The sequence below is a fragment of the Saimiri boliviensis genome, chromosome 2 (genome assembly GCF_048565385.1).
Source record: "Saimiri boliviensis isolate mSaiBol1 chromosome 2, mSaiBol1.pri, whole genome shotgun sequence".
NCBI classification, from domain to species: Eukaryota; Metazoa; Chordata; class Mammalia; order Primates; family Cebidae; genus Saimiri; species Saimiri boliviensis.
In genome coordinates, this window is record NC_133450.1 from 237511888 (window position 1) to 237538997 (window position 27110).

The 27110-nt window shown below is 40.6% G+C and overlaps 1 protein-coding gene across 9 annotated transcripts in view; it reads right to left on the reverse strand.

Moving 5' to 3' along the window:
- Positions 1-27110, reverse strand: part of PTPDC1 (protein tyrosine phosphatase domain containing 1) — an 87167-nt gene that overhangs the window by 13108 nt on the left and 46949 nt on the right. For 7 of the 9 annotated variants that reach the window (XM_074395565.1, XM_074395567.1, XM_010348787.3 and 4 more), the window contains 7 exons: positions 15175-15346; positions 12745-12825; positions 12396-12514; positions 11282-11419; positions 8156-9414; positions 5015-5200; positions 2423-2533 (listed from right to left, as the gene is read on the reverse strand). In XM_074395565.1, the coding sequence (XP_074251666.1) occupies positions 2423-2533; positions 5015-5200; positions 8156-9414; positions 11282-11419; positions 12396-12514; positions 12745-12825; positions 15175-15346 (2066 nt within the window). Of the gene's footprint in view, positions 1-2422; positions 2534-5014; positions 9415-11281; positions 11420-12395; positions 12515-12744; positions 12826-15174; positions 15347-15827; positions 21566-27110 lie in introns of those variants that run through there. The other 2 variants (XM_010348786.3, XM_074395566.1) reach the window with 2 other exon arrangements.

Consider the following 27110-nt stretch of genomic DNA (forward strand, 5'->3'; position numbering starts at 1 on the left):
CCGGACAGAGGCAGAATGACCTGAATAGGAGCCTGGTTCCCCACCTGCGAGCTGTGCTCATCTCATACCCAACCTCTCTGGACCTCGATTTCCTCCTGTGTAAATCAGAGATAAGGATTCCCACTTCCTAAGATAGTGTATCTGAGTCTAATGTTTTGTACATATACAAACCTCACTTGGCTGGGCACAGTGGCTCATGTCTGTAATCCCAGCACTTTGGGAGGCCTAGGTGGGAGGGCTGCTTGAGCCCAGGAGTTTGAGACCTGCCTGGACAACATGGCAAAACCTCGCCTCTACAAAAAATTAAAAAATTAGCCGGGCATGGTGGCACATGCCTGTAGTCCCAGCTACTTGGGAGGCTGAGATGGGAGAACTGCCTGAGCCCAGGAGGCAGAGGATGCAATGAGCTGAGATTGCATCACTGAACTCCAGCCTGGGTGACAGAGTGAGACCTTGTCTCAAAAAAACCAACCAACCAACCCCACCTTGATCAAAGTAAATATCCTTTCCCCTTGATGGGAGAGCACTATTTACACATATTTGCATTTTCACCCCAGTTTACCATACTCTGGGTTAGGAGTGATGGCAAGACAGAGAACCAGAGTGTGTACCCGTCCACCACCCAAACTCAGAGTAACGTGTGACTCCCTGGGAAAGAATCAGGGTCACACAATCGCTGCCTCTCTCCTGGAATTTCTCCTTCTCTGATAAATTCTGACAAAGGGAAGGTTGTTTCCTCTGTCAACAACTGTAAAGGATCTTAGATTTTGACCTGTTAGCTTGCCAGTGTCATGGACACTGGTACAAGATATGACTCCTGGGTCAGAGACAGAGAACTTTTATTTCTCACAGCTGCGTGTGCTTCAAATTCACACGGGTTCTCCTTGTCTCCCAAGTCCCGTGGGGGCAATGCAGAGGGGCCCAGGTGGAGGCTGCACAAGCGTGGGGTTCGCCTCATAGCTGAGGAGCCCCAAGCTTAGGAAACTCCAATGTTTTACAAGGGGGCTGCAAGCAAGTCTGCCAATCTTTGCCCTGAAGGGAAAGATTTTTATCCTGGAAGGCAGAATGTGTGCCTTCTGCCCTCCCGGCAGAGCCTTCCAGACATCAGTGAAGAGTGAATCCCCAAAGAGACTGGTCAGTGCATCTGCTCATCAGATTATGAAGAGACACGAGAGACCCAAGAACTGTCTCCTAACGTTTTCTATAGACAGATTCTGAATGACTGCTAACTCTCGCTTTTGATTCTGTAACTTTTCATTAGTATCCCCTCAAAAGGCCAATAGAAGTTGTAGAGAATTCCTACTGCTTTCAAAGAGACTAATCTTAAGGAATTTTTTTTTTTCAGTCAAGCTCAGGAATTTATCTAACTACTATATTGTTTATCCCATTTGCAAAAAACTCCTTATTAACATTAATAATGGTGTGAATTATTTACTTTCTTAAACACCAAACCACAACCTTCTTCACATGGTAGGTAACCTCTCAGTCTACGAAAATGTAAATACAGATGTAAAGGACCACGTGGTTTGGATTTGAGACTACTGACTCTGGAAACAATAGAGAACAGACCGAAAAGATGTCAGCAGTTAGTGCCATAAAATCCAGATGAGGAACAAAGAAGGCTGAAGTAAGAACATCACTTTGGAAAGAGTGGCGGGGAAGGAAACTGGACAAATATTAAAAATGAAGAACCTTTACAACTTGTGAATGAGTACAGATAATAACTGCTGTTATCATTAATGATAGCAAAGATGTTGGCATTCAAAAGCCGGGTTCTTCGTTTAATGACGCTTTTATATCAATGAGAAGTAACAAGCAAAGTATAGATACTTTCCCATCAATAAGAAATATGAACAAATTATAGCTGATGGCATAAGGGAAAAGTTTTCTCTTGGTATGAACCTGGCTAATGCTTCTTTCTTCAGCCAGGAAAAACTGCTGCGACCAAAAGGATGGGCTTTTCGAAAGAAAAGCTTTTTTTAACTCTTTCCTTAGGATTTGCCGACCAGGACTCAGTACTGAATCAGCGACGTTGGATGTTTAATTTTCAATAAATGGTTTCTTAACTTAAACCCAAGGTAGAACTGGCCCGACAAGCAAAGATTCTCTGATTCTAATTAGGCATATGACCTAAAAATATGAATTCAATGCCCAGTTGTTTCTCTACATAAAAGCTCTTTGTTACAACATTCTCCTTCAAAAAAACCCACAGTTCAGCTTTTCCTAAGATTATTGTTTGGAAACTTTGTTTTTGGTCAAAACTCTGCAACTACTCAGAAGACATGTCAAACACATTTCCATGAAGGGGAAACGTACACATACATGTTTTATTTTGGAGGACAATGGTGACCTCTGGATTCTGATTTACAAAGTTGATGCTGATCCATGGTTCAGAGAGGGGAAAGTTAAGAGTGTGACCCACCTTAGTGAATGCCTTAATGGCATGGGCAAGGAAAGCTTCCTCCACATCCATGGGAATTGTCTGCAGGTTCACTATGCAGTGCAACACGCAGAGAATTGTCTGGTGCTGTCCCTGTTTTTGCAGAAATCAAAATTTTAAAAATTGTTCAAAAACTTTTGTAGAATGAAGAATTGGTTTGTGACCAAGTACTCACAATGTCAAATGCCAAAACATCTAACAAAATATCTAAACATCAACAAATGTTTATTATTATGTGTTAATATAATTTAAAAAGCTTTCAGGAAATAATATCAAAGCTGGCTAGCTATTGCACAAAGTAAAAGTAAATTTAAAGATCACTGCAACTTTAAACAAAGTTTTTCTCTTGCAGTGAACTGAATAGGTTTTCCCATTCTTGTTGTTTCTGGATATAATTATTTCAGTTGTCCAGTAGATGATGACAGGTCATAGAGATACATGGACTTACTGGGCACTGAGTGGTCAGGATCTGAGTACCCAGCCGCTGCAGATGATTAGGGAGGGAGGCGAGCAGACAAAGAAAAGGACAAGGACAACCCCAGTCCCCCAGGAACAACGCAGTGCTTAAGTGCTTGGCCTCCAACCTAAGGGGCTAAGATACTTAAAAATGTGTCTAGTGACTTGACTCCTGGGGGCTGTTCACCTTAGCAAAGGAGAAATTCCATCGCCTTTAGCAATCCATATCTAAGACGTAATGTACAGAGACCCACTAATTTCAATTTTGAAAATCTACTCTAAGAGCATAATCTATAACAAAGAAACACCTGCAAGCACAAATTATCATTACAATGACTCCTATTAAGGTAAAAAACCTGAAGCAATATAAATGCCCTATACATGAAGCGAGGGTGAATTAGGATAAAAGACAGCCTTATGTAATAGAAAGCACATGGGCTTTGTGCCAGAGCGAGTTTGAATTCTTCTCTGACATGTGCTGCCAACCTTGGGCATGCAACCTCAGCTTTCCTTGTCTATGAAATGGGCCTCTACCTCTGAGGGGTATTGAGATCAACGGAAGAGAAAATGGAAATTATGTCCTGAAAGGCTTGGCCCAGTAACCCACCAAACATTAATCTCCCTTATCACCCTCTCATCTTTTATCTCTGTGATTTAATTGCTGAGAAAATGTCCTAAGAAAAGGACGTCGGATACAGGAAAAATTGTTTCTTAAAAGACGTGTATTGTGTGAGTGTCTGTGTGTGTGTGTGTGTGTGTGTGTGTGCAGGCACGCACATGGTCGTGTATTCTGTGTACACGTGTGTGAGTGCATGTATCTGCATGTCTGCATATGCATGTGTCCATGTGTCCGTGTGTGTGCATGTGTGTGCGTGCGTGTGTGTGTGTGTGTGTGTATAGTAACAGCAGAAGAGTTTTGGTGAAATTTAGAAACTGAGGAGATGTTTATGCTGCAGCATAGTAGGTAACTCAAGGCTGATTATTAGATAACATTGTTTCTTAAAACAAAAACAGGCTAGGCGTGGTGTCTCACACCTGTAATGCCAGCACTGTGGGAGGCCAAGGAGGGCGGATCACATGAGTTCGGGAGTTCGAGACCAGCCTGACCATCATGGAGAAACCATCTCTACTAAAAATACAAAATTAGTGGGGTGTGGTGGCGCATTCCTGTAATCCCAGCTACTTGGGAGGCTGAGGCAGGAGAATCGCTTGAACTTGGGAGGCGGAGGTTGCGGTGAGCCAAGATCACACACTGCACTCCAGCGTGGGCAACAAGAGCTAAACTTCATCTCAAAAAACAAAAAAATCCAAAACAAAGCCTAGGTTACACTGAAAATTCAGTATCTCTGTACGGCTAAAAATGCCAAATTATATAAAAGGATTCATACAATTTCTCCCATTTCCTACATCCATTGTCTTCTAATATCGTTTCCTACAGGTAACTACTATTACCAGTTTCTTATTTCTCCTTCTGTATTTTATACATATGTAAGTATCTTCTCTATTTTAAACATATAGCTTTTATACATAGAAAAATCTATACTTTACACATACAAATTATATATACATGTATGTATGTGGGACGCCTACCCCTTTTTAAAAATATCAATGAGTGCATATTCCAACCTACTTCATAATTTTGCCCATATGCATGCTCATAGCAAATAAGTAGAAACAAACACCCAACAGTGAAAAAGTGGTTAATTATGGTTAATTAACATTCTTGTGTTACAGCGTCATATCCATTATAGTCAAAATTTACAAAAAGCTTACATTTTCATGGGAAAACAGCTGTAACTTTAAGCAAAAAGGAAACATAAACTTGTATGTTAAAATGACTTTTACCAAGTTAATATACATATTGCTAAGTTTAAAAGATTTGAAAATGTTTGCAGTGCCTCTCCCAGGACTATGGATAGTTCCCCTTTTTATTTTTGTATTTTCTAAGTGTTTACACTGGGTACTAGTTTCTTCTCTTCTCTTGGAAAAATTATTAAATTAGACCTAGATTTGGGATTCTGTATAAATTCCATTTTTTATAATGGATTTTTCTTGCTGTGTGAAAAACTAAAAGCCTCAGTGACAGTCATTAACTGGTCCCATACATAGCCACTTTACCTTCTCCAATAAAAACAGTGCTTCTGCAGCATCTGCTCGCCGGTCAACCAACATGTCCACATCCTCTTTGGTGATTACAGGCTCCTTTAGTTGCTCCACCCAAGACCACATCAAGCTGCATAGGATGAAAGGGTCCCTCTCGCCACATATTCTTTCCCAAGCTCCATCTCGGGAATTTAGCTCTTTCTAAAAAGGAAGAGAAAAAGACAGACAGAGACAGAGACAGGGAGAGGAGAGAGAGGTGCACCATTTGACACTGGATGATTTTTGTGCTGCCCACGAGAGTGAAAGGCTCAGGCTCTAGGCTACAGAACTGGAACCCCCTCCCAGCCTCTCCACTTCCAGGCTAGACACTGGAATAAGACACTGAATTCTGTAAGCCTCAGTTTCCCTCTACGAAACTCATCCCCTGCCTCACAAGCTGTTGGGCTGACTGACTAAGATAAGGTCTGTTAAGGCTTACAGCACAGAGAAAGGGCTTAGTTAACCCAAGTTCTCTACTTTATTCAGAAACCAGAGAAACAGTTCAGAAGAACCTTCCTTTTCAGGCTTCTGGTGAACAAAACAGAACTATTTTTTGCAATAAAGTCGACGGTAGATGAAAAAGTACAAGTAAGGGAACATTTATAAATTAACCTGGGGTCTAAGGAAAAGCTCTGACAGCTTTGAAGTCTGCAAAAATAAAATAAAAGCGCTTGCAAGTTGGTAAATGGGACATATGTATATCTTTGACATATCTTTTTAGAATCCTATGTAGGATTTAACAATAATCCCCAAGTCGTGAAATCTGACATGGGGAAAATTACTAGAAAGTTTTTCGAATACTCAAATGCCTAGAGAAAATTTAAGCATGAGACTTAGAAATTTTACCTCACAGAGAGCAAGGGAAAAGTGGGCTAAGGATTTTAATGAATTTCTGACAGGGTTCAGATTTATGTTTTAGTGAATCAAATAAATTTTGACAATAGAAGTATAATAATTGCTACCATTCATTCATTTATTCACCTATCCAATATTTACTGCATGCACACAGTGGGACAGAAATTGTAATATATGTCTTATCTCTAACTCTCAAATGTCACCCAGCAGGGAGGTTCCCTACTGATAAATGTATTGGGGCTCAAGAAAGATGAAATAACTCACCTAGGAGACAAGAGCCAGAAAATGGCAAAGGGGGTGTTCATCATATCCACTTCTGCCTTACTCCAGAGTCTGTGCTGCTTCTGCTACACCACAAGGACCCCGGTTTCTCTTTGTTATCTTATGAATACACCAGTACTTTGTTATTCAGAGTCCTTCCTATCCCATAGATCATGTATGTAACAAAGTAGCTCTTTATTCAATCTTATGAAGAAGACAAGCTGGGCAGAACTGACATTACTCAAAAACCTTCTTAGCAAAATGACTATCTATCATGATGTTTCCTGAGGCTTTCCAGTGAGGTTAGCCAAGAATCCTGGGATAATGGAAAGTGTTAAACACAAGCTGTACCCTGACTCTGCCACATGTATGCCATGTGACCCTGAGCAAGTCACTTACCCTCTAACCTCTGTGACCTTTAGTATCCCCATCTGTGATACTGAATTCTTAAGATTAACAAAGAATCTAGAAATAGTATCATCTGCCTCACAGATATGTTCTATAACTGTGAAAAATCACATGAAATAATCCATGTGAAATGGTTAAATACAGGCATAGGTAGCATTATGCTATTCAAATAATGTTCACTTTATTCTTTTCCAGAATTCAACTGATTTTTTTGATTACTAAAAGTCCTAAAATACAGAAATGAAAAAAATGAAAAACTCTCCTGATTAAAGGCCTGTGTTCACCTCCAGAAAATGCTACATACAGTCTGGCCCAAACCAAGTCCTGAACTCTTCAACACCACAGGCAGAGCTCACATGGGCACTGTGGCTGACCCTGGAGTGGGGGTGCCAGATTTTCATCTAAAACAGAAGACTCTTGCTTGCTAACTCTTAACACACTGTAATGCCCAGGAAACATTTGCTGACTGAATGACTTTTTCAGTTTGGAGTAGGAAATAAAGAAAACAATTCATTTTGGGAGAAAGCAATACATTTAACTATTGGATAGGCGAAACAATTCTGATGAACAAAATTTATATCAAAAGCTCTCTCCTCTCGTCATATAGTTATCAGTTAGCGTGAAGCTCTGAATTTTCATGCCTCTGCATCTGAAGAGACACTGGCACTTAGAAATTTTACATGCCTTGTTTAATCAATGGCAGACTATGAAAGCAAGCTATTAAAATAATTCCAAGGAGATAACTTGCCTGAGGTGGTGACCAACCTGGGCTCAAAAGTCCCGATTTCAGTGATTCACAACTGTCCAAGTCAGCCTCCTTTTGGGGTAGTCTGGCTGCTTCTGATAGCTAGGTTTCTAAGGCCTATCTTTTCTCTAGACCAACTGCTGATTCAGGGCAAAGAAAGTGTGGCTGACTTAAAACTGTATCCTAGTAAAAGTACAACACAAAAAAGGGTTAAAAATTTATATTCTAATTGAAGTCAAAGCTAAGAAATGGACCCCAAAGACCTCATCTCAGCTACAGTGAACGGCACGCGGTAATCCGTGGTTTCTCCCGCTTGCTCTCCTGATTCCCCAGAGTTGCCCTGTCAGAGCAGGATTGGCAAGTCTGAAGGAGAGGACGCCAAGGAGACAGCCTCACTCTTCTGACCTTGCTCAGCACCAGCGCTGATGAGCTTTGGAAAGTAACTATTTTATTTATGTCTCTAGTTCAGTGGTCCTCAAAGTATGGTTCCCTCTGCCAGGCCTCGGATTAAAGATGCTTCAAGTGAGTTTCTAATGCTGTCTGTTGTGGGCCAGTTGCCCCCACAGACCCAGAAAGAAAGAAGGAAGCTACCTATATCAATGCCTTGTGTGGGTCAAGCGTTGTGCTAAGTGCTTTCTTGCATATGCGGATTTAAATGAAACCACACAAACACCCTGTGCTTTTTCTGTAACATCAGGTTCGCATCATAGATGAGAAACCTGAAGTTAGAAAGTTAAGTATTATGCATCTTCATATTTCACTTGGGAAGTCTGAGAAAATGTATTACACTTTTGCTCTGACATAAATATTTCCCACATATCTATAATTAAATAAAGTACTAATAATACCTGCCACATTTCTACCTTCCTTTTTAGTTCCTCTTTTTCTACAGATTCATTTAAATTTGCTAGGGCTTTGGCCGCCAGTATTCTTCTTGCTTCAACACTCAATTCAGACTGCAATATAGAGTGTGAAGCTGCTTCAGACAGATCTTTACTGTCCTGGGTTTCATGTTCAACCAAGAACTGTGCTTTGGGCCTGGAGCCACAGTCCAGAGGGCTTCGGGGAATCGTGCTTTTCTGCCTGACAGCATCAGGGCTCCCAACACCATGAGTTTTACACTGACAGTGAGACACTTGCTGGTGAGTAGGGTTTGGATCCTTACGGACATTTGTGAAGTTGGGTGAAACGGGCTCCCCAGGGCTGTTTGAGCCTGAGACATCTGCAGAGAAAGCTCCACTCTGTTGTGCTTCCTTTGGAATGAGCCCTCCACGGAGAACTGGTGACCCATTGTCTTTAAGTCCTGTCAGGCCTCCAAACTTAGACTGACTCCAGAAAGAAAGTGTGCTGCGAACCAGGGCTTCCTTATGTAAGTCTGGTTCTGGAGACTGTGGTACATAACAATGGCTTATGAGCTTCTGTTGCCTGGGGTGGTGACCAACCAAGACCTGGGCAGGCACTGTCCGTGGAGTCTCCCCTTGCTCCAAGACGTTCTCGGCCCGCTTTAAATCTGAGTCACTGTAGCTGAGCCGCCTTTTTAGATGAGTCAGGGGTTGAAGGCACTCAACATTCCGCCTCTTCCAAAGGGGGTCAAACTCTTGCTCATTGGAGAAAATCAGGTCTCGATTGTCAAAATCTGCTGCCACTGCAGTGGGGTTAGACGGGTTGGACACATCACTGTTAGGCCTCAGTAACTCTGTATCCAGCTGCATGGTGACCATCTCAGACACGGTCTTTTCTATTTCAGCAGAGAGACCAGGTCCTTTGGACACGTCCTTCATCATCACTGGCCTGTTCTCAGCTAAGTCTAGCAGCAATTTGCAAACTAGGTGGATAATTTTTGGCACGTGTTTCAGAAGTCGTGCCTCATAACCATGAAGCAGATGACGCTGGCGAATTAGATATTGGGCTAAGGTGACAGCATGTGCTTTGGGATCACAGCAAGAGAATATATTGCGGAGAGGAGTTAGAAACTGAGTAAATTCCCTTACACAGAGGAGCTGTCCTCTGGTTTGTATGGAATTGGGTCGTTTTGCCCGCACAAACATAATTGCTTGGTCAGCAGTCATTCTTGTTGCAAAAACTAAGTAACAGGCTATCAGAACACCTAAACAGTGAAGAAGAGAAGACTGGTATGAGAAAAGCTTACATTTTTATTTAGTTTATCACTCCTTGATGATTTAAACTTTGAGTGTGTTACAAAACCGTATAAATAGAGACACATTCTAAGGACAATTACGATGAGAACTGGATGACTTTTTGTAGAGGTATTATTACTACATGTTCCTTACTGCATAGAACTTTATTAAACGTCTATATGGCACCCCCTCCCCATGACTGAGTCATCTCAGTAGCCCAGAGCTGTGCCAGCAGAGGCACAATGTAGGTGAGGAAGTGTGTAGGAGGGAAGGGAAACTGATCATCTGGCCCATCTATCCTCCTTGTTCTACTCAATTCCAACAGGAGAAAGAAAATCTGTTTCTATTTTCCACTCTGAGCAGCTCTTGAGAATTTCCATCCAATCAATCCATACGCTTTGTGTTTGGAACCTCCCACCCTGCCATCTTTGCCATCAACTGCTGGCACTTCACAGCTTGGCATTCTCCCTACCAGGGCAGTTTCTTCTTTGGGGATTATTCACATTCACAGCCTACTTTTCTTCCTGGCAATTCCTTTTCCAGATTTGTGCCTATACTAATATGTGTTTTTCTTCAGACCACGATATACCTCTATTTTTCCATAAGCAATTAGGAAAATTAAGCAATCTTAAGGAAGCCAGCCTTAATGGTATAAACATTATGTATTCGTATTAACATCTAATTAAAGGGAGTAACTAATGAAAAGGTAATAATTAATAAATTAATTCAAATATAACAGTCCATTAATATTAAAGTAAAAGGCAAATCAAATATACCTATTTGATCCCCAAGTTTGTGAACATCTTGTTACATATGAAAATCAGAACCTCTGAAAACTGCATGCTCTCCAGTTCACAGTCAGGAACATCATACCTTTCTCACTAGAACACAGAAGATCTTAGTAAAAATATAAAATGTCTGCAGAGCTATCATGTCAATGTCTAGAAACAGTGAGGTTTTGGCTTGATCCTATGAGCTACCAGTCTCGAGCAGAGCTGAGTCCCTCCCTGAGCATGCTCCCAAGCATGTGGCAGGTTCCCTGGTGGGAGCACAGGTATGATGCAGACAGAGTTGTGTGCATGTGCCTGGAGCAGATGACAAGGAAAATCTCAGCCCTCGGGTCTTTGTTTTTGCCCTAATACCAGCGTTGTAATGAAATTCTGCTGAATTTTTAAGTAAAATCACTGACTTTTTAATAGACTTCTAGGCACAGATAGACTCTCCTTTACAAACAAAATCCTTATACCTTCAAAAATAGAAAGCACATGAACTCTGGAGTCAGATAACCATGGCTTTAAAGCTTGACCCTGCTACTTACTAAATGTAGGAAATTACTTTACTTCTCTCAAACTGCAATTTCTTCAACTCACATTGTTGCCGAAGACTTCAAAATGACATACATATGGTCATTGTAACTAACTGTTTAGAGTATCTTAAAAAATATTCAAATATTCAAGTATCTTAAAAGTATTTTTGATTTAATTTTTGAAGTTAACATATAATAATTATACATATCTATGGGGTATATAGTGATGTTTTAATACCTATAATGTATAGTGATCAGATCAGTGTATTTAGTATATGCATAATCTTCAAACATTTATCATTTCTTTGTGTTGGGAACATTCAATATTCTCCTAGCTATTTGAAACTATATGTAATTGTTAATTATAGACAGCCTACAGTGGTACAGAAGACTAGAACTTATTCCCTTCTTCCACCTGACTCCAAAGCTTTGACAGGATTCTGAGAAATGTTTATCTCAAATTAGGAAACCTTATTCCTTTTACATTTAAATATGCCTGTGAGACAATAAAACCACCTCTTAGGACTTACCTGTTCGACCAAGCCCTGCATGACAGTGGATAGCTACTTTTCCTTCCTGTAAGGCAAATGTCATCACCTTTACCATATCTAGGATGGTCGTAAGAGATGCTACACCATAATCCTTCCATCCGAAATTGTAGAAATAAACTAAGAAAAAAGAAAAGGAAAAGAAAATCAACATACAGGAAATTGATGAAAGTACACACATTAATGAAAAGTACACAGATCTACACTGAGGCATGTAGATCTCAGTGCATACACTGCATAAAATAAGAGGGATTTCACATTCCCAGTAACTTTACTGTTAACATTTACTTGCAAAGCACATTTTATATTACTTAAGACATTTCCTGCAGAAACTCAGCCAGAAAGAATTACGGCAAAGTAGAATTGTAAATCAATAAAGTCAATGATTCATGCCATAGTTACTCAGCTATGGGGGGAATGCATTCACTCTTGTTTAAGCAAGGAAATGTGTCTAAATGACTGATAAATAGCTAAAGACGGCACATACTGATTTTCTATCCAGTGTAAATCAGCTTCTTAAAAATAAGCTCCAGATTGTTTATCCTTTCCAGCTTGGTTTGAAGGACACATGTTGAGTGTATTTCATCCTAAAGCTCCTGTGATTGAGAAGGCTTTGAAATTGTTAGAAGTAGAATTCTCGGGCATCATTTTGGGAGTGGGGCTGGACAACGAGCATGTAAAACCACAATCATGTCCAGGTTCCAAACCTGACTACCATTTCTAAGCCGTGTGATCTTCGGTGGGTAGGTAATTCTCTAAGCCCCTGTGGCTTCATGTGTAAAACAGAAACAACGACTATGTTACATAACTGTTTTAAGGATTAAATGAGATAATAATGGCCGGCATGCTGCAAGCATTAACTAATGTTAATCATTGTTACTACAGGGTCTCCTCCCAACATCTCTCTTACAGGAACAAAGAAATTCTGTACTTTCAACAGCAACACGAATGGTAGCTTTTTTTTTTTTTTTTTGGAACCCTACTACTGTGCAGGCGGTATTTATTTCCATCACCTTTTTAATCTAAGAACCCAGCAGAGAAAAGTCTCTGAGTGCTGTCCTTGATAATTCATGAGAGGAGGGTGGGAGGAACTTACTGCCAGCCTCCATGAAAGCCTCAGGAAGGTATGTGAAGCCACTTTCTTGTTCCAGAGGGTTCCCACAGCTAGCATGCTCACCAGGGCGTTGGAGGTTGATTATTGTTTTTATGCCATGGCTTAAAGGAAAAAGAGCAGTCAGTCATATTGGGAGCTAGCATTAAAAAAAAAAATTAACCATTTTTGGTATTAATCAACATTATTAATTACTTTCAAAATCTTAATTTCTTATTTGAAATACACTTCACTGCCTATTGTTAAAATGAAAGCACTTTTTTATTTGAAAACAAAGGCAATGAAAGAAAAACACGAGTCTGCTCACTCGTTGTGTGAACACCACGGCGTTTACCTGAGGAACTGCTCAATGATGTGGTACTTCTCCAGGAGTTCAGAGGATGGGCGGGCCATGGCCAGTATATTATCAGTGACCCTGCAAACGGGTGGAGGGACTGGTGAGATGTGCCGAAACCTAGGAAGCTCCAGCCCAAAGCGATGTTCCAGCCCTGAGAGATGATTTTTTTCTATGATTTCAACAATTCTGTTAGAATATTCTTTTCTGTGTGTAAATTTTATTTGAACAGGTAATACAGTTTCATGGTTCAATAAAATCAAAACAATACAAAAATGTATGCACGAAAATGTTTGCTCTCACCCGTTTTCATCCACTCCATCCAGTCTGTTCCCCATATGTAATCATGTGTATTAATTTTGTGTTTATCATCTTAGTGTTTCTTTTTGCAAATATGAAAATTAATTCTTATTTATCTGCTTTTTCTTGTACAAAAGGTTGTGTAGTAAAGGTATTGTTAGATATTATGCTTTTTTTAAGTTAATATAAAAAATGCTGATAGTTTTTGGGGTACAGATGATATTAGGTTACAAACATGAGTTCTTTAGTGATGAATTCTGAGATTTTGGGTACCTGTGTAAGAATATTCTTATACAAATATGGCTTCAATTTTGCATGATTAGAGCTCTAAGAGACTCTAGTTTCTTAAATCCCTGGAAAAAACTCCAGGACATAAATTATTTGTGGATTCCAGCAAAGTATTTTCAAGGACTCTCAAGAGTTTCTAGTAGACGTGACGGAGAAAACTCAGCTGGTGGTAAAGTAACAGTCTAGATTGTTATCCACTGGGTAGTGACTTAAGAGGAGGGCCAACTGGGAGATATTTTTAGTTATTCAACCATCTGAACCTCAGTTACCTAAGCTGTTAAATGGGGATAATAATGCCTGCCTCACAGGGTTTGATGTGAGAATTCATTATGATGTGGATATAAAGTCTTTGGCACAAATCCTGGCATGCAGTTACGAATAAAAGCTGAGTTACTGTAATTTGGTGACAAATATGGGCTCCAGAGTCAGTTGGGCTTGGTTTCAAATGCTGGCTTTTCTACTTTCTAGCTTGGTAACAAATTGCTTGGTCTCTCTGGAACTCAATTCTGTCATCAATAAAATCGCATTCACAGCTCACAAGAGTTTTATGAAGATAAAAGGTAATAATACGAAAGCATGTAGCACACTGACTGGCCTCCAGCCAAATGGATATTTACTGAGCCAAATGAATGGGTAGACAGATGCCCAATAAATGACTATTACTCTTGTCAGGCCTCTGGGCTCTGGCTTCACTCTGTTCTGTTCAAATTTTTCATCAGTGGCCTAATGAGATATACAAGATAGTCTGTTGGAAGATGTGGGTCACATGAATCTCAGAGGAATAACAGAGACTGGCAGAGCGGGAGCCAAAATGACACCTTTCCCTCAGAAAAAAGGCATGTGGTTTAAACAGAAGGTTTGGGACGCCTGCGTTTCAATGATAATTAGTGTAAGACGAGGGAGGACGTAATGTGAAAGCAGCAGAGGTGAAAAAGACTCATGTGACTAGCAAAAATATGCAAAAACCTAAGCTACATTATTAGAAATTTTCTTGTCTATGAATATTTCATTCTTCATACTATTAGTATGATAGTGATGGACCATTATATGATCTGTGGCAAACGATAATGACAGTGGACCCCAGACTGTATCACTACAGATGTACTGAGCAAAAAGTACAGGTTGTAAGCTGGATATATCAGTTAACAAATATCTAATTTAAAAATGGGTTCTTGATGCATAATATAATTCACTACTAGTATTAAATAGTGAATTCCTCTAAGTATGCTTCAAATATGATTTATCAGCACTTTTCAGATGTTACTACATCAAAAAGGTATACTTGATTAGTTTACTGTGTAATAAAAAGCAGTATGATTAAAGAACAATATTAATTGTACTTATACACCATAAAAAAAGCAAGTATGTTGTCTACTGAGCTGACAACTATACAACCTCTATTAGGGTAGACTGAAGAGTATTTGTATGAAAATGTGACCTTTCATAGAGAATACAGTAACAACATAAAAGCTGAAGGCTACCACTAGGAAACTGAAAAATTACACATGTACCTAATAATTTTCTCAAATTTATAGATGAAGTTTTATTATTTCTAAACATTTCTGAAATTTAAGAGCTAATTACCCATTTCTTCAATACACTTTATATGTATATCATTTCACTTAATTAAAAAACAAATCTATGGTTTTGGTTTTATTATTTCCACCTTACAGATAAAGAAACTGAGAGTCAGTAGGCCAAGATCACACAGCCTGGGCAAAGCCAGACCTGACCGCCAAAGTGAGGTCCTGACTTCAAAGCCCCACACTGCTCCTCCCACACTGCGGGCTCCTGGCTCACACAGAACGGACAGAACTACGAAAAACCAACAGGCTCACTCACCAGGAAGAGTAAACCCCCTTAACGGCTTGCTCCTGCTCACTCCAGCGGGCTGGGTTCTCATACTTGCAAGCTCTCCCACCGCACGCCATGGAACAAGCCATGTGTCCAGGAATGACATGCCGTAAACGCTCTCCTACTTTTGTGTACTTTGGTGTTGGATGTCCTAAATTTCCTAGAACATATAAGGAAAGGAAAATTCAAAATTCCACTCTCCAGATGAAACTGTAACATGGGAAACAGCTTCCATTTTATCTCAGGATGGTAGATGACAAGCCAGTGCCAAATCCCCTTCATTTTGTCAAGAAAAGAAAACTGTTTCCTTGTCATCAAAGTGACATATATCGCTTAACATAAAAATGTTTTCACATATAATAATCTCCACATATACTGGCAATTAAGAAGAAACTGTAAAAGTTTTACGAGAGAATGAGTTTTGTTAAAACCTATATTTTTAATTAAAAAAACACAAAACATTTGATCATTTTATATCTTCTTATCTATTCACTAAAATACTTAGCATAACAGAGAGCAAAAAGTATAATATAGACTAAACTGCCAGTATTTAAAAAGGTATAAACACAACACAGCCGATTTCCATTCCTCAAACTTACATACAAAGGTATTACAACCTATAAGAAGAAAGAGATCTTTACTTTTTCTTTCGGGGAAAGTTGGGTTTCCCTCTGCATGGCTGACGGAGGAAACGGCCACCATCACCTGGAGAGAGGACGAGGACAGCAGCTTCGTGGCAGAGCGGGAGCCAGAGCCCCAGCCCAAGCCTGAGCCGGAGCCCCGCCGGGCCTGCTGCAGCCGCAGCACTGGGTCCGAGGTGGAGTGCCGGCGGCCCTGGAGAAAGGAGCTGAGGAAGTGCACAGCTGAGGGCCGCCTGGCTGCTTCGTGCACCTGCATGGCACTGGGAGGCAAGAGCCAGAGGCAGGGAAGAGTCAGCCCCACTTACTCAGTGAGGAACTTGCACTGAGAGCGCGGAGCATTGCATGGTTCTGTGTGATCTAAGAGCCATTCAGATTGGCTGACTGGTTTCCATGGTGACAAACAAAGAAAGTACTGATTCCCACTTAGATATGAACGGGCAAAATCCTATTGAACAGATTGCATTTTGGAACAACTGTTCAAATAGAGGGAAGAATAATATAAATTTTAAATACATTTATTACTAAATTTTGTTTCTCAAATGCACTTAGAAGATCTAACTACTCAAAGAACTACCCCCAAAATATTGTAATGAATTTAGAAAACTGTCTTCATGATGCAAACACTGCCTTTTACACACACATTAAAAGGCTTAAATTCTGTTATTCCTTTCATAGCCTGTCTCTGGATATTTTGAAAAAAATTCTCTTTCTACTCCTCTTTTAAATAGTGTAGAGAAAAGTTAATTGTAATAAAGTGGGATATGCTGGACACCTTACAACATTATTAAAATATTCTATTTTTCACAACCAAAACCACTCTTACTTTTTTCTTGGTAAAACTATCAAAGAAATACTTGGATAGAACAAATAAAGACATTTTTAGAGGTGATATATTATCGGAAGACATTTAACTTGACATTTTCAGACTATGAAAACCTGATTCTTAGTTATGCCTCTGTTGGACAGTTACAGAAGCCATGCCTCTGAAAAACTCAAACACCATTCTGTGCCTTTTGTTGCAGTGAGGGGAAAAAGGAAGCTTCAATAATGTCTTGGCAGAGGCATATAAAGAAAACTCACTAAGTATCACATTTTTTTAAGGAACCAGATGAGGGGGAGGTTGCAACGTGAAGATAAAGGATATAAAGAAAACAGAAAGTGCAACAACCGCTAATGTACTCATTGTCCGCCTCCTCCCTTGTTAATGTCAGGCTGCGCCCTCGCCCTCGCTTGCTCACTCTCTCTCTGTACAAATGGTATTGCAGATGTGTGTGCACAGAAACAACTACTGTACTGCCAGAGATAAGGTTATTTTCTGTTTTTTTTTTTTTCTTTTAATGATTACTAATGCTATATACCAAGTTCCTTTTAAAATGCCGCCTCCATCTCCCCAACAATGTGCACTTTTGTCAAATAAGACAGGGACACAGAATCTCAATTTAGTGTCCAAATTGCTACTCTATGTGTAGTATCACGCCTTTGTTATTTAGAAAACAGCCATGGAAGAAAGCACAGCTTTCCTGTCGGAGGAATTACATGAGGATTATTGTAGGCAAGGCCTGCAGGACCCTAACGCAACACAGAAACAGCAGCTGCAGAGAGGTCTGCATGGTAAGAACATGAACTTACTGGCAGGAGGCCCTAAATGCTCAAACTAAGGAGTTGTATGTTTGCTATCTGAGTAAGAGGGAGTCTACAAAGATTTCTAGGCAAGTCTGTGCTTCTGAGAATGTTAACTTAGAGAAAGAGAAAGAGTGGTGAGCTCTGCATAGACAAATCCATGGACTAGAGAACCAACATCTGGGGACATCTACAGAGAAAAGTCAAAAGTACTGCTTTCAACCATACTAAAAATGTAAACTAATTTCATTAGATAAGGGGTAGGATGTATTTGGACCAAGCTAAGGAAGGGATGGTTTATAGATCCCCTCAAGAATAATCTCTGTGGTGAAATCCTGAGACCAGGGTTGACCTCAAATAAACATAAAACAACTGAGCTGACCCCAGTTACTACACAGTCAGTAATCCTGTGCCAATGTCTAAGGAAGTCAAGCCTAACGTAAACAGGATTCTGCAAGGTACAAACAGCCCTTTCTGCAAGCTTGCTCAGTGTTCCCAACAATGAGGTGCTGTGACTATATCCTGCATAGATGTGGCAGATGAAGACAAATGAACGCACTTGTGGACATGAGAACAAAATTTAGAATAATATTTAAGGCCACGGTGCAATCAAATTAGAACTCGGGATTAAGAAACTAACTCAGAACCTCACAACTTCATGGAAACTGAACAACTGGCTCTTGAATGTTGACTGGATAAACAATGAAATGAAGGCAGAAATAACCATGCTCTTCGAAACCAGAGAATGAAGACACAACATACCAGAATCTCTGGGACACATTTAAAGCAGTGTCTAGAGGAAAATTTATAGCAATAAATGCCCACATGAGAAATGAGGAAAGATCTAAAATGGATACCCTATCATCAAAATTGAAAGAGCTAGAGGAGCAAGATCAAAAAAACTCAAAAGCTAGCAGAAGACAAGAAATAACTAAGATCAGAGCAGATCTGAAGGAGAGACACAAAAAACCTTTCAAAAAATTAATAAATCCAGGAGCTGGTTTTTTGAAAAGATCAACAAAATAGACAGACTACTAGCCAGATTAATAAAAAAGACAGAAGAATCAAATAGATGCAATAAAAAATGATAAAGGGAATATCGTCACCGATTCCACGGAAATACAAACTACCATCAGAGACTACTACAAACAACTCTATGCACATAAACCAGTAAACCTGGAGGAAATGGATAAATTCTTGGACACTTGCACCCTCCCATGCCTAAATCAGGAAGAAGTTGAAACCCTGAATAGACCAATAACAAGGGCTGAAGTTGAGGCAGCAATTAATAGCCTACCAACCAAAAAAAGCCCAGGTCCAGATGGGTTCACAGCTGAATTCTACCAGACATACAAAGAGGAGCTGTTACCACTCCTGAAACTATTCCAAACAACCCAAAAAGAGGGAATTCTTTACAGATCATTTTATGAGACCAATATCATCCTGATACCAAAACCCGGCAGAGACTCAACAAGAAAAGGAAACTTCAGGCCAATATCCATGATGAACACAGATGCAAAAATCTTGAATAAAATACTGGCAAACCGACTGCAATAGCACATCAAAACGCTTATCCATCATGATCAAGTAGGCTTCATCCTGGGGATGCGAGGCTGGTTCAACATATGCAAGTCTATAAATGTAATCTACCACATAAACAGAACCGAAAACAAAAACCACATGATTATCTCAACAGATGCAGAAAAGGCCTTCAACAAAATTCAAGAGCCCTTTATGCCAAAAACTGTCAATAAACTAGGTATTGACGGAAAATATCTCAAAATAATAGAAGCTATTTATAACAAACCTACAGCCAATATCATACTGAATGGGCAAAACTGGAAGCATTCCCTTTGAAATCTGGCACTAGACAAGGATGCCCTCTGTCACCACTCCTATTCAATATAGAATTGGAAGTTCTAGCCAGAGCAATCAGGCAAGAAAAAGAAATAAAGGGTATTCAATTAGGAAAGGAGGAAGTCAAATTGTCTCTATTTGCAGGTGACATGACTGTATATTTAGAAGACCCCATCATCTCAGCACAAAATCTCCTGAAACTGATAAGCAACTTCGGCAAAGTCTCAGGATACAAAATCAATGTGCAGAAATCACAAGTATTCATATACACCAATAACAGACTTAAAGAGAGCCAAATCAAGAATGAACTCCCATTCACAATTGCTACAAAGAGAATAAAATACCTAGGAATACAACTAACAAAGGATGTAAAGGACCTCTTCAAGGAGAACGACAAACCACTGCTCAAGGAAATAAGAGAGGACACAAACAGATAGAGAAACATTCCATGCTCATGGTTAGGAAGAATGAATATTGTGAAAATGGCCATACTGCCCAAAGTAATTTATAGATTCAATGCTATCCCCATCAAGCTACCTATGACCCTCTTCACAGATCTGGAAAAAACCACCTTAAACTTCATATGGAACCAAAAGAGAATCTACATAGCCAAGTCGATTCCAAGCAAAAAGAACAAAACTGGAAGCATCATACTACCTGATTTCAAACTATACTACAACACTACAGTAATCAAAACAGCATGGTACTGGTACCAAAACAGAGATATAAACCAATGGAACAGAACAGAGGCTCTGAAGGCAACGCCACACATCTACAACCATCTGATCTTTGACAAACCTGACAAAAACAAGCAATGGGGAAAGGATTCCCTGTAATAAATGGTGTTGGGAAAACTGCCTAGCCATGTGTAGAAAGCAGAAATTGGACCTCTTCCTGACAACGTACAATAAAATTAACTACAGATGGATTAAAGACTTAAACATAAGACCTAACACCATAAAAACCCTAAAAGAAAACCTAGGCAAAACCATTTAGGACACAGGCATAGGCAAGGACTTCATGACTAAAACACCAAAAGCATTGGCAACAAAAGCCAAAATAGACAAATGGGATCTAATTAAACTAAGGAGCTTCTGCACAGCAAAAGAAACAATTATTAGAGTGAACCGGCAACCAACAGAATGGGAAAAAATTTTTGCAATCTACCCATCTGACAAAGGGCTAATAAGCAGAATCTACAAAGAACTAAAACAGATTTACAAGAAACAAACGAACAAACCCATTCAAAAGTGGGCAAAGGATATGAATAGACACTTTTCAAAAGAAGACATATACGGGGCCCACAAATATATGAAAAAAGCTCATCATCACTGGTCATTAGAGAAATGCAAATCAAAACCACACTGAGATACCATCTCACGCCAGTTAGAATGGTGATCATTAAAAAATCTGGATTAGCTGGGCATGGTGGCGCGTGCCTGTAATCCCAGCTACTCAGGAGGCTGAGGCAGGAGAATTGCCTGAACCCAGGAGGCGGAGGTTGCGGTGAGCCGAGATCGTGCCATTGCACTCCAGCCTGGGTAACAAGAGCGACACTCCGTCTCAAAAAAAAAAAAAAAAAAATCTGGAGAAAAAGATGCTGGAGAGGATGTGGAGAAATAGGAACACTTTTACACTGTTGGTGGGAGTGTAAATTAGTTCAACCATTGTGCAAGACAGTGTGGCGATTCCTCAAAGACCTAGAAACAGAAATTCCATTTGACCCAGCAATCCCATTACTATGTATATATCCAAAGGATTATAAATCGTTCTACTATAAGGACATGTGCACATGTATGTTCATTGCAGGACTGTCTACAACAGCAAATACCTGGAACCAACCCAAATGCCTATCAATGATAGACTGGACAGGGAAAATGTAGCACATATACAGTATGGAATATTATGCAGCCATAAAAAACGATGAGTTTGTGTCCTTTGTAGGGACACGGATGAACCTGGAAGCTATCATTCTCAGTAAACTGACACAAGAACAGAAAATCAAACACTGCATGTTCTCACTCATAGTCAGGTGTTGAGCAATGAGAATACGTGGACACAGGGAGGGGAGCAGCACATACTGGGGTCTGTTGTGGGGGACTAGGGGGAGGGACTTCGGGGGGTAGGGAGTTGGGGAAGGATAACATGGGGAGAAATGCCAGATATAAGTGATGGGGATGGAGGCAGCAAACCACATTGCCATGTATGTACCTGTGCAACAATCCTGCATGTTCCTCACATGTACCCCAGAACCTAATGTGCCATTAAATATATATATATATATATATATATATATATGTATATATATATATGGCACAATAAATACAACAAAGAAACTCACTAAAATGTACCAGTGAGTACTGAGTTTTTTCTTCCTTAATTTCTACAAGTGGGCAGGTAAAACACTGAAAAGTGAGGTCTAGAACACCAAGAACTGGTAATTTCCTTCTATACTCAAGATTTCAGAAAGGGCCCATTACTTCCTACAGTCATAGAACAATAGGCTGAGAATGCAGTGGGTGCCTGGTGGGTGTGGGAGGCCCATCTATCCGCATTCTTAAGACCATGGAGAAGTCACTTCCAGGAATTTGCTGAACAGCTGAATTTCCAGCCTCGTGTTCCCTACTTTTTGTGACAAGAGGCTCACTTTACAAATGGGAACTATTCCACTGTTAGACGGCTCAAATGTTTTCCTTCTTTCCTTCTTTAGTGGTGGGGATCTCACTATGTGGCCCAGGCTGGGCTCAAATTTTTGGGCTCAAGGGATCCCCCTGCCTCAGCCTCTTGTATAGCTGGGACTACAGATGCCTGCACCACGCTGGGCTTCAAATGTTCTCTAGTGCAGAGTTAAAATCCATTCGGTAAGCATTGGTTCTGGTTCTTCCTACTAAAAATAAAGAATAAAGCATCTCTTTGTCTTGAAATATTTCCAAATATCTGAAGACAGAACTTTTCCAAGACTTTCGCTATTTCTGTTTTTCAAATATTCCTGGGTATATGTCATTGTTTCTAGATCTTTCACTATGATTTCCCTTCTTCTGAGGACCTTTATTCTCTCCCCTTCGTAGCTAAACCTCCAAACCAAGGTGACTGACCTGCCACCTCCACATGCCGCAGGTCCCATCCCTAGCCTACTCAGCTCTGGTCTCTGCTTCCACTCTCAACTCCATCTGCTCTTGCCAAGGTTTCTGATGATGTTTCAAGGTGGACTCTTTTAGAGTTCCTATTTGACTGTGCAGCAGCATCCAACACAACTGAACGCTTTAGTTTTAATTTGTAATTTTAAAAAAGTCAATACCTTGCTCTGTCACACATGCTAGAGAACAGTGATGTGATCATAGCTCAGTGGAGTCATACATTTCTGGCCTCAAACAATGTTCCTCCCTCAGCCTCCTTGGCAGCCAATAAAACAGGTGTCTGCCACCATGCCTGGCCTATATATTTTTAACAATATTTTACCTCTTTACTTTGAATCAATGTCAAACTTAAAGAAAAGTTACAAAAGAGTACAAAGAATATTTTTCCTTGGCTGGGCACAGTGGCTCATGCCTATAATCCCAGCACCTTGGGAGGCCGAGGCAGGCAGATCACCTGAGGTCAGGAGTTAGAGACCCGCCTGGCCAAAATGGTGAAACCCTGTCTCTAATAAAAATAGGAAAACGAGGTGGGCATGGTGGTGCGCGCCTGTAGTCGCAGCTACTCAGAAGGCTGCGGCAGGAGAATCACTTGTACCTGGGAGGCAGAGGTTGCAGTGAGCTGAGATTACACCACTGTACTCCAGTCTGGGTCACAGAGTGAGACTATCTCAAAAATGTATGTATGTATGTATGTATGTATGTATGTGTATTTTCCTTGAATTTTTGAGAGTAACAGAAATGCTGCCCCATTAATCCAAATAATTTAGTGTATATTTCCCACAAAGACATTCTTGAAAATTACGCCAAATCAGAAAATTATGGCTGAGATATTACTACTTGCCTTCTGTTCCTCAGACCTCATTCAAGCCTCACTGATTGCTCCAAAAATGTTCCTTACAGCAAAAGGATACATTGCATTTAGTTGTCCTGTTTCTTTCACCTATTTCACACTAGAACAAATTCCTCAGTCTTTCCTCGACTTTGATGACATTGACACTTTTGGAGAGTATACGCCACTTATTTTGTAGAATTTGGGCATGCTGTTTCCTCATGATTAGACTCAGAAGCCTTGCATTTATTAGTAAAGAATGGTATCGCCAGGTGTGGTAGCTCATGCTTGTAATCCCAGCACTTTGGGAGGCTGAGGTTGGTGGATCATGAGGTCAGGGGTCTGAGACCAGCCTGTCCAATATCGTGAAACCCCATTTCTACTAAAAAATACAAAAATTAGCTGGGCATGGTGGCACATGCCTGTAGGCCCAGCTAATCTGGAGGCTGAGGGAGGAGAATCACTTGAACCCAGGAGGTAGAGGTTGTGATGATCCAAGACACCATGCCACTGCACTCCAGCCCAAGCAACAGAGTGAGACTGCCTAAAAAAAGAAAGAAAGAAAAAAAAAAGGAATGGCATCTAGAAACTAATGTCTGCGTGTTAAGTATGCTCACTGCCATTAGGGTATTACTGCTGCCAGGCCCTCTGGGTGGACAGAGCTAAAGAATATGCATATTATACATAGGCACACACAATACCGCACTTTACATCTACATTTATGTCTCTGTGTGTGAATATATACATATGGAAAAAGGCATTTACCCTGATACCACCAATTCCAAGCCAACACCATAGAGCTTCCCCTCATTTCCACCCTTTCCACAATTGTACCTATAACTCCGGGAGAAGTGTGGCTACCATAATTTTAAATATATTTACCTAATTAACCAAGCCCCCCACACGTAACCAGTCTGCCATCACTGCCTCTGCTCCCTCTTCCATGTGGATGCCTCTCTCATCCCATCTGGACTCTTAATACCTATGCCAGGCTACTGCTGCCACCTACCTGGGTAAATGCTCTCCTCGCCTTGCCTATGTTCCAATATTCCATGCAGGGTCACCCTACCACACAGGAACCCTCCCAAGCTGACCCAAGCTCGGATGCCTGGGAATGTTCTAACACCCAGGCCAGGTCACTCTCCCACACAGGTGTTATCTTGCCCAGGCTTCATCACTGCTGGGCTGCCCTACGATATGGATTTCCTCCTTACCCTGGCTGGCTTCTCCGAGTTGCCCCTGCTCCACCTCATCTGTAGGTCAAAGACTCTATACTTAGAGAAGCCAAGAAGATCAGAAACTAACACTCCTGCTTAGCTTGCAATGCAGGGGTATCACTCAGAGAAGTGGGCTGTTGTCCCAGCCTCAAGCTCCAGAGACATGGCTAGTAGACTTCATCCAGAAAGAGGAGTGGGCCTTAAAAACAGAATTCTGAAGCTCTTCCCCTGCAAAACTATCTTTATCTGAAACACAGCATGGGGAAGTTCAAGCCTAGGATGCTTTCAAAAAAAATGGAGGCTTTGGTTAAGCAGTTATTAGTAAGAGTAGCCTCATAGCTTCATGAGAGCAATAAACTGAACTGTAGTCAGGCTAGCTTGCCAGAGAGAACCAGGGAGACAACTAAGCAAACCTCCAAGACTGACCTCAAAAACGACCACTGCCCAAACTTAATTAGATCAGACTGTGGGGCAACAGAAGATCCGGGGCTTTGTCAAAAACAGCAGAGGGATCAGTAGGTGATTAGTGGAACCCAAAACCTGGTGTGCTACCAACTGAGACAGCATAACAGAGAGATGCGTGGAAGAGAGAAAGGGTACACTGTTTAAAAAAACAAAACAAAACAAAAACCACTGTCTTCTCGGGGTGATTGTTTGCTTGGCCAAGGCCATGCTCTCTTAGGAGTCACGTCAGAGGCTTTAAACTACGAAGAAAAAAGACTAGTCCATCACTACAATAGTCTAATCAAGTCTCTGACCAAATAGACAAGCATGTAACAACAAAAACAAGCCCAGGGAGGGAAGAGTATCTACAGGTGCTAAAAAATATTACCTAAAATGTCCAGTTTTCAACAAAAAGTATGAGACATAGAAAGAAATAAAAAAATATGACCCATACACAGAAAAAAGAGTAGTCAATAGACACTACCTGTGAGGCCTTCAAAGCAGCCATGACAAACATGTTCAAAGAACTAAAGGAAACCATGTTTAAAGAAGCGAAAGAAGCTATGATGACAGTACTTCAGATAGAAAACGCCAATAAAGAGACGGAAATTATAAAAAAAGAAGTAAATGGAAATTCAGAAGTTAAAAAGTATAAAAACAATGAAACATTCCCTAGAGGAGTCAACAGAAGAGCCGAAGTGGCAGAAGGAAGAATCAGAGAACCTGAAGATAGACTGATAGAGATTATGCACTTTGAAAAACACAGAGAAAAGTGAAAAAATGAACAGAGCCTCAGAGAAATGTGGAATATCACTAAGTGAACAAACATATACCTCACAAGTGAACAGAAAGAGAGTTGAGAGAGGAGCAGAAAAAACTTAGAAATGATGGCTTAAAGCTTCCCAAATCTGATGAAAAACATTAATCTACACATCCAAGAAGTTCAATAAACTCTAAGTAGGATATACACAAATAGATTCACATTAAAACACATCATAGCAAAAATGCTCAAAGAGAAAAATGACTCCTTGTATACAAAGAAACCTTAAAAAGATTAATAATTTATGTCTCATCAGAAACCATGGAGACTAGAAAGCAGAGGAATGACAAATTCAGAGTGCTAAATATTAAGCTGTCAATCAAGAATCTTACATGCAGCAAGATTATCTGTCAAAAATAACGGGGAAATAAAGGCATTCCGAGGTAAACAAAAAGAAGAGAATTTGTTGCTACCAGACTCAGCTTATAAGAATTTTAAGGAGGCTCTTCAGATTAAAAGCAAATACCCAAGATCAGGCGTCCCCAAACTACGGCCCGCGGGCCGCATGCGGCCCCCTGAGGCCATTTTTCCGGCCCCCGCCGCACCTCAGGAAGGGCACCTCTTCCATTAGTGGTCAGTGAGAGGCGCACCACAGTATGTGATGGCCCTCCAACGGTCTGAGGGACAGTGAACTGGCCCCCTGTGTAAAAAGTTGGGGGACGCCTGCCCAAGATTAATGTGAATCCACGTGAAAGAAAGGACACCAGTAAATTACAACAGACAGTATTTATATGAAATGACCCAAAGAGGCAAATTGACAGGGACAGAAAGTAGATTAGTGTTTGCCAGGGGGACTAGGGTGAAAGTGGAATGGGTACTGACTGTGGGGATATTGTGAAATATATATTTGGTCTTGGTCTCTGTTTCTTGGCATATAGGTCCTGCAGTCCTCAGACTCTCCAAGGTGGTATCTTTTTGTATGTTAACAAGTTGACTGGGGCTGTCGGCCCCTAAGTAGCTTCAGGATGGGGGCTGGCCATTGGAAAGGCCAAGGTAGGATTACAGCGTTGGGCCTTTCAGCACCAACTCCCAGCTTCTGGGGAGGGGAGAGGGCTGAAGTTTAAGCTGATCAACAATGACCAGTGGTTTGGTCAATCATGTCCATGTGATGAAGCCTCAATAAAAGCTCAGAAGGACAAGGTTCAGCAAGCTGAGAACATGCAGGTTGCAGTGGGTGGCACAAGTGGGGTCAGCATGGATGCTCTGTGCCTCTTCCCCCATACCTCACCCTACGCATCTCTTCATCTGTATCCTTTGTAACAGCATTTGTAATAAATTGGTAAATGTGTTTCCTAGAGTAGTGTGAGTGACTATAAGCAAATTAATCAAAAACAAAGAGAGGGGTGTGGGAACCCCAAT